At 43.1% G+C, this 17724-nt stretch overlaps 1 protein-coding gene across 3 annotated transcripts in view; it reads right to left on the bottom strand.

Moving 5' to 3' along the window:
- CNTNAP2 (contactin associated protein 2) overlaps nucleotides 1–17724 on the bottom strand; it is a 559041-nt gene that overhangs the window by 331932 nt on the left and 209385 nt on the right. For all 3 annotated transcript variants that reach the window (XM_015854927.2, XM_015854925.2, XM_015854926.2), the window contains one exon: nucleotides 983–1186. In XM_015854927.2, the coding sequence (XP_015710413.1) occupies nucleotides 983–1186 (204 nt within the window). The remainder of the gene's footprint in view (nucleotides 1–982; nucleotides 1187–17724) is intronic.

Here is a 17724-nt window from a genome sequence, read left to right as displayed (position 1 = left end):
AAAAGAGTTGTGGTTTAACTTGGCATGTAGCTAAACATCACAGCCATTTTCCCACTCCACATTCCCCCTTTCCACCCCAGATGGGATGGAGGGAGAGAAATGGGAAAATTAGAACTTGTGGGTTGAGATAAAAAATTACACAGTAAGAAAGAAGAGGAAGATGGGAAAAATGCAACACATGTAATACACAACACTATATATGTATACATGCACTTTATACAGCCACGGTGCAATTATTCTCTACCCACTGACCAACCCACAGCAATAAATACATCTACCTGCTCACCTGTGGCCTGCCAGCAGTGCTAGGTCTTACCCCATGCCAACCAATGCCCAGCAACCCTCAAGTGGTGACATCTCATGTCCTGGTTTTCATCAGTACTAGATCTCCGCCCCGCCAGTGCAAGTCAATCTACATCCCCATCCCTCTCTGAACTTAGTTTACAGGTCTTTGAGTGAGTCCTGCTAATTCCTGTCCCAGAACCCTTCTGCTGCTGTGAGACAAACCTTTCCCATGTATTACTGTCAGGACTGGTGTCTTAGAGATCCAGCCGTTATCAAAGAATCCATAGCCCCGCCTGCAGCACCAGTCTTGCAGCCAGGCATTTATGGACTGGATATTACTATTTCATCCCATGTCACTACCCAAAAATGAAGTGTGGGAAGAGAAAATAACCTGCACCTCAGACCCTTTCACCAACTGTCCCAAGGCCCTGAAGACTTCATTCCCCTCAGACTATGGGATGCAACATCCTCCCCACCCGTGGAAGATGAGCAGAGGGTAGTAGTCATGACCTTCTGCATGTTATATTGTATAGAATAATCCTTGGCCTAATTCTGGCCACCTGTCCTGGCACCACCTTCCTCTTGTAGTCATGCTTACAGGGGCGACTTCTTATTCCCACTAAGTAGCCCGTCCTGGCTTGGCCTTGCTCCCATAAAAAAGACAAAAGCAGACAAAAATAAAAAAATTAAAAAATACCTAAATTTAAATTTAGAAAAAGTTTGGCTTTCTTGAGTTCCAAGGTGATATAGTCTCCTTGTTGTCCTTCTCCATGGAAGATTACACCTTCACTTTCAGAAGTCTTAAATTTCAGAGAGATGACATCTTTCAGTGTTTTCATTTTCTTGTTCCTGAATCTGTATGGTAACACTACGTGGCCATCAAAATTGATAACATCAGCCCCTAATGGAAAAAATAAATAAATAAATAAAAATAAAATAGATAACATTGTTTATGAGTGGCTATATATTACAGTAGCTACTGGGAAAACAGATGTTTTTTTATTAAACCATGACAATGTCATATGCGGATTACATCTGAACAGAATAAAGACTTGAACAAGTGCAGCATGCATTGCAAATACATTTTCTACTGACCGAGGATTATTCCTATAAAAAGTAAGAAACAGGAAGGGCATAAGTTTAATTAATGGGATGTAAAAAAAAAGCAGCATCAAGGGAACAAATACTATCACAACACTAAAATTATTTTGGCTTCTCTTAAATGTAGTTGCTTTCCTACAAATTTTCTTAACTAGCCAACAACTTCCAAGTTGTTATTTATTACTCATATAGTACATCTTAAAATTGAATATATGCATCTGTGAAGACTGTAAACACTAAGACATGAAACTAAAGAAATTGCTTAGGAGTTTTAAAATATTTTTCCTTGCCTTGTTTAGTTTTATATGGAAGCGTTAGATAAAATTCAGCTTCAACTCACTAGTTGACTAGGACTCACAGTCCATTATTTGGACTTTTTATCTAGGTTTGGTTTTATTCAAAATTAGGGAGGAAAACTGAGGGATTCAATGATTACCTTTTAAAGTTAATCCAATATGCATGTAAAAGTTGCATAATGATACTACAAAATTCGATGAACTCTTAGTTTAATTTTTTAAGCTTTAAAGAATGAGCCACATTTTTTCACAAATTTTTTTGGAGGCAAGATCCCAAATTAATAGATACAGAACTTCATTTCAATGAACAGATATACTGCTACTGAGTTTTGAATCTTGTCTTTTAAAAATAGTTCTGTAAAAGACTAAACACACAAACATCTAGAAATTTATAGAGATTTGTTTAGTAAAACACTTTTATAAGCCACTTAACCTGTGACCAGTGACTAGAGCCCTAGCTATTATTTCTATCAGTATTTCTATCAGTATTTGCTCCCATGACTGGAGCGCTGCAATGGATGGCTACAAACACTTCAGTAAGGATAAGCAAGGAAGGAGGGGTGGTGGTGTGGCTCTATACATTAGGGAATGCTTTTATGCTTCTGAGATTGTGACTGGGGGATGATAACATTGAATCCCTATGGGTAAAGATCAGAGGAAGGGCTGACAAGGCAGACATCCTGGTGGGCGTCTGTTATAGACTGCCAATCCAGGATGAAGAGACAGATGAGGTATTCTACAAGCAGCTGGCATGAGTTGCACAGTCATCAGCCCTTGTCCTCATTGGGGACTTCAACTTCCCTGACATATGCTCAGAGTATAGCATGGCACAGAAGAAGCAGTCTAGGAGGTTTCTGGAGTGCATAGAGGATGCCTTCCTGATGCAGCTGGTCAGAGAGCCCACGAGAGGAAATGCCCTGCTAGACCTGCTCTTTGCAAACAGGGAAGGTCTGGTGGGAGATGTGGAGGCTGGGGGCTGCCTTGGACAGAGTGACCATGAAATGATAAATTTCTCAATTCATGGTGAAGCTTGGAGGGGGAATAGTAAAACTGTTACCTTGGACTTCCAGAGGGCGGACTTTGAATTGTTCAAGAGACTAGTAGGAGCAGTCCCCTGGCATTCAGTCTTAGCAAACAAAGGGGTCCAAGAGAGCTGGTTGCTCTTCAAGAAGGAATTCTTAAGGGCACAGGAGCAGGCGTTCCCCCTAAGCCGCAAAATGAGCCTGCAGGGAAGAAGACCGGCGTGGATGAATAGGGAACTGTTCTTAAGATTGCAGGAGAAGAAGAGAATCTACCACCTGTGGAAGGAGGGAAGAGCAATTCAGAATGACTACAAAGAGGCTGTTAAGATGTGTAGAGGGAAAATCAGAGAGGCAAAAGCCCAGCTTGAATTTAAGCTGGCCACTGGGGTGAAAACAAACAAGAAACTCTTTTACAAATACATCAACTGGAGGAGGACAAGGGGAATCTCCATTCTTTACTGGATGAGGCTGGGAATGTGATCACAAAGGATAAGGAAAAGGCAGAGGTTCTGAATGCCTTCTTTACATCTGTCTTTAAAAGTCATCTTGGTTGTTTCCAGGGCTCCCCACGCTCTGACTTGGTAGTCTCAGCTGGGGAGCAGACTGAACCCCTTGTGATTCTTGAAGAAGCGGTCAGGGAACTACTACTCCAACTGGACTGCCACAAGTCCATGGGTCTGGATGAGATTCACCCGAGAGTGCTGAAGGAACTGGTGGAGGTGATCACTGAGCCACTTTCCGTTATCTTTCAGCGCTCCCTGATAATGGGTGAGGACTCTGAAGACTGGAGGCTTGCCAACGTGACTCCAATTTACAAGAAAGGTTTTAAGGAGGATCCGTGGAACTACAGGCCTGTTAGCCTGACCTTGGTGCCAGGAAAGGTAATGGAATGGATTGTCTTGAGGGAGATCATGAGGCAGGTGTGGGATGACCAGGAGATCAGACCTAGCCAGCATGGGTTCATGAAGGGCAGGTCCTGCTTGACCAATCTGATCTCCTTCTACGATCCTGTGACCCATCTGATAGATGAAGGAAAGGCTGTTGATGTGGTCTACTTAGACTTCAGCAAAGCCTTCGACACTGTCTCCCATGCTATTCTCCTGCAAAAGCTGGCAGCCTGTGGTTTGGATGAGTACACTCTCAGCTGGGTAAGGAGCTGGCTGGAGGGTCGGGCCCAGAGAGTGGTGGTAAATGGAGTTAAATCCAGTTGGAGACCAATCATGAGTAGTGTTCCCCAGGGATCTGTGCTGGGATCTGTCCTCTTCAACATCTTTATTGATGACTTGGATGAGGGCATTGAGTGCACCCTCAGTAAGTTTGCGGATGACACCAAATTGGTGGGGAGTGTCGATCTGCCTGAGGGTAGCGAGGACCTGCAGAGCGATCTGGATAGGCTGAGAACTGGGCCAAAGCCAGCGGGATGAGGTTCAACAAGACCAAATGCCGGGTTCTGCACTTTGGCCACAACAACCCCAGGCAGCGCCATAGGCTTGGGGCGGAGTTGCTGGAGGACTGTGTTGAGGAAACGGACCTGGGGGTACTGATTGATGCTCAGCTGAACATGAGCCGACAGTGTGCCTGGGTGGCCAAGAAGGCCAATGGCATCCTGGCTTGCATCAAAAAACAGTGCTACTAGCAGGAACAGGGAGGTAATTGTCCCCCTGTATTCGGCATCGGTGTGGCTGCACCTTAAGTACTGTGTTCAGTTTTGAGCCCCTCACTGCAAGAAAGACATTGCGGCCCTGGAACATGTTCAGAGGAGGGCTACGAAGCTGGTGAGGGGTCTGGAACACAGGCCTTAAGAGGAGTGGCTGAGGGATCTGGAATTGTTCAGCCTGGAGAAGAGGAGGCTCAGGGGAGACCTTATGGCTCTCTATAACTTCCTGAAGGGAGGTTGTAGTGAGCTGGGGGTTGGCCTCTTCTCTCATGTAATCAGTGATAGAACTAGAGGGAATGGTTTTAAGTTGCGCCAGGGGAGATTCAGGCTGGGCATTAGGAAGTATTACTTCTCGGAAAGGGTAGTCAGGCATTGGAATACACTGCCCAAGGAGGTGGTGGAGTCACCGACCATGGGAGTGTTCACGAAACCTTTGGATGTGGTGTTGAGGAATATGATTTAGCCGGGAAGTATTGGTAATGGTTGGACTAGATGATCTTCTAGGTCTTTTCCCACCTTGATAATTCTGTGATTCTGTGATTTCCTTCTCACTATTCACAACTAATAATTTGATTTCCTAAAAAATAATTCTCTAAAATGTTCAGCTTATTAAAGAAAAGTCTTGCCAACTTAGAGGCTACAGAAGTGTCCACATTTATTGGCACATCATATGTATATAATTCATTTCATGTGCCGAGTTAAATCAAAAATATTTTATCATATATTCTTCAATTACATCTTTCTTATTTTCACCTGCTTCTATGGACATCTCTTGAGTAGCTGATTGCAACTTACAAAAATTTCTAACTAGTTTTTGTTATTATGGTGGAAAGTAACTTAAATAATTCAGACCTCCTCCAAAAGCACACAAACAAAACCATTCCACTGTGCAATTAGTGCAGTAGAATCTTAAATTTCATTAAAGCATTTTGTAGATTATGATTAATAAACTGTATATATTTCAGTTCAAAGTTAGGTAGTCAACATTAACCGCTGTTACGTTAAAAAAAGTTGCCTTTTTTTTGGCAACATATCTCAGACGCGCATTTTAAAAAATGCTTACTTACAATTCCTGAAATATTCTTTTTCATCCAGATTCATTGGAGTGCCTAAAGAAATGCCTACAACCATGCCACAATGACTGTGATTTTAGGGAATGTAAAAATGATCTGCTGAGTCAGTTTTTACTAATTCTGAGTCCTCAATTGCTATCAAGAGACTGCTTATGTACAGTATAAATGTAGGCTTCTTTTCACATTCTTTAATTTCCAAAAATACCTTTTACAGTAATGAAAGAGTTATCTGAGTGTCAAAGAAAAGTACTACATCAAACTTCATGATGTTTAGTATTTATTTTCTACTGAAAGTACGTAAAAACAAAACCAATGTTTCATAAACGATATCTATTTATTTGTTCAGTCACAAAATCCACAACCCATCTTGTATTCGTTAACTAAAAAACAGTTAGTTGAGACCAAGGCTCATGTTTATGAAATGCCTGACCATACATCCTTTCATCATTAAGCAAAGTGAGTTTTCAGATATACAGACCCACACATTATGTTTCTGCCCTTCAGAACTTTTTCCAGCTATACCAAGCACGTCCAACACATGGACCATGGCCACATGCAACCTGGTGTAGCCCATCACACAGACCAGCTGCTGCCCCTCACCACATGAAGATTAGTCTTCCTAACACATCTGCCAGGTCTGGCCTGAGGTGCTTACCCATCACCAAGAAACAACCACACATAGGTCTGCTACTAACACTGTGTTGATTGAAAACAGATGTGTAACCAATGAATATACCAATGTTATAACTAGGAAATATATGAAAGAGCTAGGCTAAACAATAGTTATGTTAGAGAAGAATGGATGGAGCTTATCCTTATCCTGGGCTCACTGAAAGTACCCATGAGATTGATCTCCAAAATAGATCACTCCCCAGAGGTAGTCAGCTCTTAAATTGGGTCTAGGAGAGGTGGAGCCAGGCTCCACCCCTTCCAGTAGCACAGGAGAATTGCCCTCACTTGTGCTTCCAGGGCTGACTTATTGCTTGCCTCAGGTGGCTAATCAAAGGTACAGACCATGATTCAGCAGTTCCCATACACTTTACCCCCTCACAGCAAGGAACCAATGATTGAGTTAACTAAAGGGTAAGATTTTCTAATACAGAGATCTGATAAATTGCAGCACTTATACAGTTTCCCATTACAATGCATGTTGGTACAATTCGAGACACGTGATGATCAGTTAAGGTTCACACTCTTTTATGGGCCAGTGCTCGATGATGTTACTGGAGGCACATGCTCATGAGATGCAGGTCCATCATAGACCATCATCAGGTGTTGCACATGATCTGACAGCAACACTGGAACGCTTTGATGGCATTTCATTCCTTCCGGTGATCCTAGAGGCTCAAAGACTCACAGGGAGTAATACAGATGTTTCAGAAGTACCAGGAGGGGGAGGTCTGCTCTCCAGGGCAAAATACAGGCCATATTTCTATCCTCGATCAACACTGTGTGTTTCTGATACTGCCATGGGTTCATCACGATTAATCACCAGGGACAATTCCTCCCGCATGCCATCCTGGCTCTTCTCCATTTTATCTAGTCTTTCTGCCATTTGGCAGATGGCTGATATGGAGGCATGGGATGGTGGTAATTTTTGTTCCAAGTTTTGAAGTGTAAGAATCAGTTCAAAAATTGGGGGTCTTCTGTCTAGGTCTTTGTATCTATTGATTGTTGCTACCAGTGAAATGGCATACCTCTCTGGTGCTGTTCTTGTGAGCTTCTGCCATATTTCAGGTGTACTCTTCACTCTCTCAGGATCATGGTCTTGGCATGGATCATTAGAAACAAATGTGGGATCATACAGCATTTCCACTATGGCTGTTTCTCTCAAATACTGGATGCCTTTCTCAACAGTATTCCATCTTCTCAGCCCAGGCTCCAGCTCAACTTTGAAAGGATGTCTTTCGTTCCCAGCCATTAGTTGGTGAGCTTCATTATTATTTAGGGACACACTACTGGCCCCGTTGTCCCAACACCGAAGCAACCAGGTGACAATAGTTTCATTTGGGCATCTCAAACTCCTTTCTTGTGCCTTGGATTTCAGTCATTTTCAGGGGTCGGCGAATAGTGGTAACAGTGACTCCCTCCTCATCACTCTCCTCTCTGTGCCTCTCACTTTTCTCCTTTACCTTTCTCAGTGGTGGTGGTTTTGAGGGGGACCCCTCACCCGGATCTTCCACCTCTTTCCCCATTTCTTCTTCCTTCCGTTCCAGACATGAGGACACCCATTTCCATTTCTGGCCTTCCACAGGGGCAACTGACACTGATACTGGTGCTTCCTGTGATTGATCAAGATTGACTCAGAGGTTTCCCCTTTTGGTTTGGATCTCAGTTTGGAAACTCTCTCTCTCTCCACAATAGTGTTATATAGAGCTCAGTAAGCACAAGCCAAGCCCCAAATAAGCCATTCCTCCTCAGATCTTTCTGAGCTGCACCATCCCTTACTCAGATACTCACTTAGTTTCTCAGGGTCCCACAGGTGTTCAAGAGTAAAATCCCATGACACTGGGGGTCCCCACGCTTCTAACCTCTCTCCTAAACCTCTCCATATTCCCTGCCACTCAGCATTCTCTGGTTTTGGGGAAGGCTTCCTCCACATAATGTAAATTACTATTACAAGGAATGCATTCAGAGAGACTGACAGCATGGTACCTAAGCTGGCACCCTGAACATGCATAAGGAACTGGGAAGAGCACCTGGAGACCAGTCCAAACACCATATTGTCGGTTAAATTAACTAGGATGTACAGGGACCAGGCAGGTATCTCCATCAGTGCCCTTAACTGATTATAGGTATGTGCAACTCCAACACAGAACATGAGGAGCTTAAAAAGAAACCAGTATGTTCCAAGGAACATAATGGTCCTTAGTCCTCTATACAATGCTCTTAAAATGAAGTAGAGACCCATAGTTGCCCGCATTCTCCATCAATAATTGTCACAGGGTTACCCCTAGATGTAATTCCATGTTGGGAGAGGGGTTTTAGGATTGTTATTGTAGTAGCTTTCCTCCAATTAGTGTGTGTGATTTTCAAACACCTTCATCTATCTGCTATAAAAGTATGGCTTTTCAGGCAATAAAGTGAAAGCTTGTTTATCACTCATATTGAGTCAGCTACTTGCTTCCCCGCGCTGAACTCGGTGGGTTTTCTCCACCTGCACATAGCTGCCCCTTTTTTTGAGTCTGTACAGTGGCCTTGGCAGTCATGCTAAGTGAGGTATAAAGAACGCCTGTAACTCAATATACCTAGAAATCCTTGCAGCTGCTTTGGTGTTGTAGGGACTGGGAATGCCTGAACCTTATCTATGACAGCACTGGGTAGTACTTTGGTCTTTCCTGACCAAACCACCCCCAGGAATTTTACAGACAGGCCTGGACCTTTTGAGGATTTATAGCCCATCCTCTCTGTTGCAAATAGGCAGTTAATGAATCTGCTGCCTGTCCTACCACCTCCAGTGAGTCAGATGTCAACAGGAGATCATCAATATAATGATATAAGTTAACATCATCAGGTTTTTTCCAATTAGCCAGGTCACACACCACTAGATTATGGCAATATGTTGGTGAATGCATGTACCCCCGTGGCAGGACCTGAAAGGTCCACTGCCTGCCTCTCCATGTAAACATTAAGTGATCCTGTGATTCTTCAGCAACTGGGATACTGAAGAATGCATTCGCTAAATCTAGGACACAATGATAGTTTTCTATCTCCCTACTCAGTGTGTCCATCAGGGAGGCAACATTGGGTACAGCTGCACAAATAGGTGGTGTTAGGGGAAAGTTCTTTACTAGAAGAGTGGTTAGGTCCTGGAACAGGCTGCCCAGTGAGGTTGTGGATGCCCCGTCCTTGGAGGTGTTCAAGACCAGGTTGGACGGGGCCCTGGGCAACCTGATCTAGTAAAGGAGTATGTTTGGTGGCCCTGCTAGGCAGGGGGGTTGGAACTACATGATCCTTGAGGTCCCTTCCAACCCGGGTAATTCTGTGATTCTGTGATTCTGTGTGTTTAATTCTTTATAACCCACTATCATTCTCCATGTGCCATCCGACTTTCACACTGGCCATATGGGGGAATTATATGGGCTGTGTGCAGGTCTTATAATGCCTACTTTTTCTAATTCCTGCACCATTCTTGATATTTCATCTTGCCCACCCAGGAGTCTATACTGTCTTAGATTAGTAATCCAGAGTGGCTTCAGAAGGCAAATAGGCTCATGATTCGAATGGCCTCTCAATATCAACTGCACTGCCCAGATACTAATACATCTCTGTCAAAGCCTGGATTCTCCCACAGTTGTCTGGAGAGCCAGACCCCATAGAATGTCTATGCCCAGGATGTATTCCTGGACTGGGAAAATAGACACAATATGTAAGGGACACCTTTTTTCAATAATAACTGCTAATTCATAACAGGGAGATCCCCAGAAATCCTAGGATCTGTCCTGGAATCATCTTATCTAGAGGGGTAATGTTCTCCCCCTGACCCATTTATATAAATTCCACAGAAAGGACATGATGTAAATTTTTGTGTATTTTCCCTGGCCTGGTTTGCCAAGTGTGAAACTGATGAACACACCAATATTATAACTAGGAAACATACAGAAGAGTTAGGCTTATGAAGTTGTTATGTTAGAAAAGAATGGATGGAGCTTACCCTTATCCTGGGCTCACTGAAAGCCTCCACAAGGAGCAATCTCCAAAAGAGATCCTTCCCCAGTGGTAGTCAGCTCTTAAATGGGGTCTAGGAGAGGTGGAGCTGGGTTCCACCCCTTCCAGTAGCACAGAAGAATTGCCTTCACCTGTGTTTCCAAGACTGACTTATTGCTCACCACAGGTGGTCAGAGGTTCAGGCCTTGATTCAGCGTATCTGGTAACCCAAAAAGACTGAGAGATGTGGTTACCTGGGCTCAGAAAGAGGGATTTATAAAGAAGATTCCCTGATTTTAGTCTGGATGAATGAGCAAGCCTGCTACTGCAGTGTCGCCCAACTGAAGTTCAGACTGTTTCATGCACACCCGCGTTGTTCTGCAGGACAGGTGAACAGTCAGGAACTATGGGGAGCTCACTAACCAAGGAGCAACAAGTATATCTCAAAGTATTACAGCTAGTTTTAAAGTTTCAGAATCAGCCTGTGTCTACTTCAGCATTAGTTACTTTTCTTAAATGGATAAGCAAAAATGTCCCTGAATTTCTGAAAACTGTGTTCTCTCTTGATGGAGAGCTTTGGGACCTGATGTCTGCCACACCCTGACCCTCTTCTCCACCCCTGATGTCAGCCACACCCCTGCCCTCCACTCCACCCCTGACACTGGCAGCGCTGCTACTGCTTTCCACCCCACTGTCATTGCTCGCTGTGATGCTGCCCATCTCCGCTGTGTCTACGTCATCTGCTGTTGCATCAATGCAGCCTGCACATAACTTGGTTAAAGACAAGGATGGACCGGAACCAGAGGAACCTTTTGATCCTGGTTCAATAGATTCGAAAAATGATAATTTTCTCTCATGATGGCAATCTGAAGGATGAAGGAAAGATTTTTTTTCTGCAGCGTACCACAGTGCTTTAGAGCAGTGCAGAAAAGATGCGATCTTATTGGGTTATGCTGATACGTTGCAAGCCCTTCCTGTGTTGTATCATCCAAATCAGCCCCCCCCCACACACCCAGTGGGAATCCCTGTCTTATGAGGCAGTAAAGGAGTTAAGGAAGTCAGTAAGAGATTATGGAATTCAGTCTGCCTACACATATAGTCTTTGGTTGCAGTTGGAGACAGTTATGTTATGACTTCTCATGACTGGAAAACTTTGTTACGAATGATCCTCTCTCCCATGCAATACACCGTGTTCATGACTGAATACCGGGATCAGGCTGCTGTCCAGGCCTTGAATAACTAGACTAACTTTAATTATATTGGTCTGGATAAAAAAAGGGTGGAGGGGGTCCGGGCAACACCTCAGGCACAGGCACAGCTGGACAGGCAATGCCTGGAACAAGTTAAGACTTTGGTGTTGCGTGCTGTCCGTCGGGTTCCTGATATTAATTCACCCGATGCTTCATTTACTTCAATTAGGCAAGAGGCTACTGAGCCTTACATTAAATTTCTTGACCGTTTACAAAATTCATTAGAGAGACAAGCTGAATTATCAGGCTGCCTGGGATGCTTTGCTTAAGCAATTAGCAGTAGAAAACGCAAATGCAGACTGTCGAAAGGTTTTAAAGTCCCTAAGGAATGCAGACCCATCAATTACTGACTTGATTAAAGCCTGTCAAGATGTAGGCACAGAAAGTCATAAAATGGCCCTGCTAGCAGATTCATTGGCCACCCAACTTGATGCAGGGACAGCTCAAAAAGTGAAGTGTTACAATTGTGGGGAACCAGGTCATGTACAAAGGGACTGTAAAAAGCCTAAGCAAGCAAATAAAAATGCTTGTGCTATTCCAACTCAATCCTGTCCTCGGTGTAGGAGAGGGCTACAGTGGGTGAGAGAATGCCAATCAGTACTCCCAGTTTCTGCTGGGGAATGGGAAGAAGAGCACATGACCACACGCTATGACAGCAAATATAGTTCCGAATCAGTTGGCCACTGCCTGGTCAGCTCACTCAGACTAGCCTCTGCTGGTAGTGCAAGAGTGGATTTGGCCAGTCAGTGCCACTGACTGACAGCACCGTGACTCTCATTCCAACAGGTGTCACTGGCCCCCTTGGGGATGGGCATAGCACCCTCTTATTAGGACGTTCTTCTGTTACATGGATGGGACTTTTTGTTTTACCAGGGCTTATAGATGCTGACCACACTGGGGAAATTAAGATAATGGCATGGACACCCTCACCCCCCTGTTTTATTCCAAAAGGCCAAAAAATAGCACAATTAGTCCCTTTTCATTCTATGACCAAACCTGGTACATTTGGGAGCATGGACAATCCTGCCGTACTATGGACTACACAAGTATCGAAAGACAAACCATCATTACCATGCTTAGTAAACAGCCAACGGTAAACGGCCTAGTGGATACTGGAGCTGATGTCACCATCATTAAATCAGTGCTCTATCAACCTACAAAGCCCTGTTCAGCGGTATCATTGGACAGTGTTACCACAAGGAATGCTTAATAGTCCAACGATATGTCAATTGACTGTAGCAAATGCATTACAACCAGTACGAAAGGCTAGACCTCATGTCCTTATTTATCATTACATGGATGATATTTTAATAGCAGCAGAACAAGAAGAGGGTCTAAAGGACGCTTTACTGCTCGTCCGGGAGGCAGTCCAATCTGTCGGTTTGCAAGTAGCCGAGGAGGGGGTGCAGCTTAGTTGTCCATGGAAATGTTTAGGATGGAAAATCTCACATCCTCCAGACACAAATCCTCAGGGTAGTACCTGATGTACAGACATTAAATGATCTGCAAAAGTTATTAGGAACCATCAACTGGTTGCGACCGCTTTTGGGTATTACTACGCAAGAGCTGCACCCTCTATTCCAGCTACTCAAAGGAGACCCAGATCTAACCTCTAAAGGACAATTGTCACAGGGGATGCTGCAATTCTTGGACTCTGTGGCAGCATTGTTATAGCATCAATATAGTCACCATGTTTGTTTATCACTTCCAGTATCTCTTAGGATGATATCAAATTCTTGTCAGCTGTGTAGCCTGTTATGTCAATGGGATACCTCAAGAAAGGATCCTCTCATTATTCTCGAATGGGTATTTTTACCTCATACATTTTCAAAAACTATTACATCACGAGTGGAAATGTTTGCTATGCTAATACAGCGAGGTCGTCATCGTCTACAAATTCTACGAGCTCTTGACCCTGAGTGCATATACGTACCTGCTACTAAAAAAGATTTAGATTGGATGCTTGCGCAGTCACTTCCTTTTCAGACTGCTATGGCAGACTATACCGGACAATTGTCCACTCATCCTCCCAAACATCAGTTACTACATAATTTGGCTGATATCCCCATTGCTACTAATACTTTACTTTCACATGTTCCAATACCTAATGCTGTTACTGTATTTACAGATGGCTCTGGCAAGACACACCAAGCAGTGGTTCTCTGGTGTGCAACTGCTACACGATGGCAGTCAGACGTACATGTTGTTGATGGATCACCTCAAGTTGTAGAACTCGCTGCAGTAGCTCGAGCTTTCCAAATTTTTTCAGACCAAAAGCTTAATATAATAACTGACTCTTTGTATGTTACAGGTATCATTCAGCGGATTGAAGGATCCTTTCTTAAGGAAGTTAATAATCCGGTTTTGTTTGTACAGCTCAAACGAGTCTTGCATTATGTTTCTCACCGTACTCTTCCTTATTTTATTATGCACATTCGATCGCATACTACATTGCCTGGTCCTTTAACTGAGGGCAACCGTAAGGCTGATCAAGCCACAGTCGCTTTTGCTACTCCTCAATTATTTGAGCAAGCACGACTCTCCCATCAATTTTTCCATCAGAACAGGAGAGCCTTACAAAAACAATTCCAACTGACAGTAGATCAAGCCCGTAACATTATTTTAACATGCCCAGACTGCCAGGCAATTGCCCCTTTGCCTCAAACTGGGACAAATCCACGTGGAACAGCCCCTCTTCAACTCTGGCAGACAGATGTCACTCACGTTCCTGAATTCGGCCGTCTAAAATACGTACATGTAACGATAGATACTCATTCTTCTTACATATTTGCCACAGCACATACAGGTGAACGCAGTTGGAATGCCTGCAAACACTGGTTATCTGCTTATGCTGCTATGGGAATCCCACATACGATAAAAACAGATAATGGGCCCGCTTATACTTCTAAGGCCACTCAAACTTTCCTTCAAGAATGGGGAGTTAGACATATTACAGGCATCCCTCATTCTCCCACTGGACAAGCTATCATTGAGCGTACTCATCAAACACTGAAATCTGTTCTTAATAAACAAAAAAGGGGGAATACGGGAGACACACCACAAGAAACACTGTTTAAGTCTTTGCTTGTGCTGGATTTTTTGAATCGTGATCACGTATGATACAAATACAACTCGTGTGGATCGTCATTTTGGGGGCTCCCCAGTGCTCAAGGAACGGCCAATGGTTAACATTCGAAATATGGCCACAGGGCACTGGGAAGGTCCCTTACCATTGATAACCTGGGGTCGTGGATATGCTTGTGTTTCTACAAGGACTGGCCCTACATGGGTTCAATGCTATGGGAATAGCTCTTTTAGTGTATTAGTAATGCTCAGTTATGATTTTATTAGCCTATCAACTAGCCTCTTCTTAGTTTGTAAAGACAAAACCTGGAAAGGAATCCCAGGCAAAGGGATGACCCTGTATTACAGAATGATTACCTCTCTTATATCCAACTAATTTGGATTTTTCAAATATGACCACGCATCACTTGAGAGGAAGGCACACACTAAGAGAGCTAAACTTGATAGTTTATTCTGTTTCCCTAGCAGGTGTTCCACTTGGGTTCTGTATCATGCACTGGCCATGCGGATATGGTGTAGAAATGGAAAAAACCCTCCAGACCCAGAAAGCAGGAGACAATCTGTGGTGGGTGAGAGAGGAAAAGTGCACTTTGAAGCAGGGGATGCCCTGCTGGCACTATCACATCCACCACCAACACATTCTTTTTCTCTCCTTTTCTGCAGTTTGCTGTTTCTCAAGGGTCAATAAGTAATAATGCCCCTAGTGATACTCCAGCACATTTGTCCTCTAAAACTGGTTCTATCTGACATGCAACTTCATAAAGCTGCAGAACCATTAATCATTTATTAGCTGAAAGGCTAATCTTAATTGCTCTCTACAATTATCTGAAGGGAGGTTGTGGCAAAACAAGGATCAGACTCTTCTCTCTGATAACTAGCAATAGGGCTAGTGGGAATGGCTACCAGTCGTGCCAGAGGAAGTTCATGTTAGATGTTAGGAAAAAAGTTCTCCAAAAGATTGGTCAGGATGCCCACAGAGATGGTAGACTCACTGTCCATAGAGGTGTTCAAGAAAAATGTAGGTGTGACACTGAGGGACATGATTTAATGAGCAGTACTGGTGATAGGTGGATGGTTGCACTAGATNAGTGGTCAGGCACTGGAACAGGCTGCCCAGGGAGGTGGTTGAGTCACCATCCTTGGAGGTGTTCAAGAAACATTTAGATGCTGTACTGAGGAACATGTTTTAGTAGAAAATATAGGTGACAGGTGGATAGATGGACTGGTGATTTTGCAGATCTTCTCTAAACTTGACGATTCTGTGATCTTCCCTTATCAGTGGCAAAGTGAGAGGCGGTAGCTCATAAAATAAATTCATTTTGCTAAAAGCTTCTCCAGTTTCTCTAGTTGTAACAATCATGCTTTAGATAATATTTTTTCTAGGTCATAACACAATAGTAGTTACCACATAGACAAAACAGAAGCTGTTTATTATATAAGATCTTATACTTTAAATAATTTTAATATGCATAGCATTTTTACGTATAGCGTTATGATCAAAACCTCATATTTCAGGAATATTGCAAGTATGCACTAGAAGCTTCAAGTATTGTTTAGCTATGTTGTTTTCAATTAAATTTGGTAAGAACAACATTTATATTATAAGTAATTCAGCATTTTCATATTTTATCACAGCCATTTACAAGTCAGAAGACTTCCTTGCAACTGTGTATGTATTTATTCTTCACTGTGAAACCCAGCATCTGATTTTGGCTCTCAATGGGAATGTTAAAGTATATAATTACGCTCTGAATCCAGGTACAGTAAGAAACTGGGTTTACTTGAAAACAGTCTTTGTTGTTACTGTTTATTTAAAAAGTAAATTGCAAGAGCTTCAGGTCAATAAAAAAAGGACTAAACTAACTCTCACACAGGAAACAGCCAAAATAGATCTCAATTCTTATTAAAGAATTACTACTAAAGGTCAGTTTTTTCTTCCTAATTCACATCTTTATTCTTTCTTCATATAAGCATTCTTGAATGCCTGTTTGTCACTTCTTGCATCTGGTGAACTCATATTTAAATTGAACATTCAAAAGGAGCTGCACACACTGAATAAGGAATATGCCGCAGATGTAGTTTAAAGGTGCTGTACAAAACTAAATATCACACAGTAAAAATCTTGGTGTTATTAAAATTTATATAGTTGACTCTAAAAAGCAACGTGTGCAAGACAGTCCAGTTCTGGCTGGGGGAAACACATTTATTCCATTAACTAATGTCACTGTTGTCTAAGACGCAAAAACATGTTTCCTTAAAGATCAGCTTTGATGCATATATAATCTTTGCTTTCATTCTCAAATGTAAGGATCTGATACTACACTAGTATCACTTGTCACTCCATCCACACTGAAGTTAAGTAAATTCAGTTTTTACTTTTTTTCCTGACCTAAGACAGGAAAAAATGTTTTCACAGAATCACAGAATCACAAAATTGTTGGGGTTGGAAGGGAACTCTAGAGATCATCGAGTCCAACCCCCCTGCCAAAGCAGGTTCCTTACACCAGGTCACTCAGGTAGGCGTCCAAGCAGGACTTGTCCAGAGAAGGAGACTCTACAACCCCCCTGGGCAGCCTGTTCCAGTGCTCTGTAACCCTCACTGTAAAGAAGTTCTTCCGCACATTCATGTGGAACTTCCTATGTTCCAGCTGATGTTTCCCTTTGTCCTGTCTCCATGCATCACTGAAAAGAGACTGGCCTCACCACTATGTGAAAGACAGAACTGTTTTTCTTTTTTTGTCTCAAAGCTTGCTGCCTGAGGCCTTTCTAATGATAAGACTCTAACTGGCAACTGCTAACCATTTAGGAGGGTGCATGGTGGGTGTCACCATGCCACAGTACCTCTACTTATCATTGCAATGATAAACAGAAGAAGGACAAGCAGTCTTTTTCAGGGGAGCTGCTTGAAGGAGCAGACCACTGCAGAAGGCGTTAATACTTGTGTCTGGCAACAGAGGCACCCTTCCTTGCAGGCTTATCTGTGGACCAGGAATGTCACACTAAACTGAGAGAAAAGAAGAAGAAAAAAACAAAAACAAAAACAAAAAAAAACACGTAGAAATGGGGGATAAAAGGTCCTCACTAAACTAGGGACTTTGGAGACAAACTCCCAAAGACACCTTTGATGGAGAATTCCCTGAGGGGAAAACCTCTTTGGAAGAACCCCCGAGGCTGGCTTGCTGTGGAACTTCCTGTTTTTCTCCCATCACCCGCGGTGATCAGACGAGTTCCTGAGATCAACAGACCTACTATGTACCTCTCTGGACCCACAGTGGTGACTATATCTTTTGCTCTATACAGAGACTCCTT

This window comes from Coturnix japonica, chromosome 2 (genome assembly GCF_001577835.2).
Source record: "Coturnix japonica isolate 7356 chromosome 2, Coturnix japonica 2.1, whole genome shotgun sequence".
Taxonomy (NCBI): Eukaryota; Metazoa; Chordata; class Aves; order Galliformes; family Phasianidae; genus Coturnix; species Coturnix japonica.
This window is presented reverse-complemented; position numbering and strand designations above follow the sequence as displayed.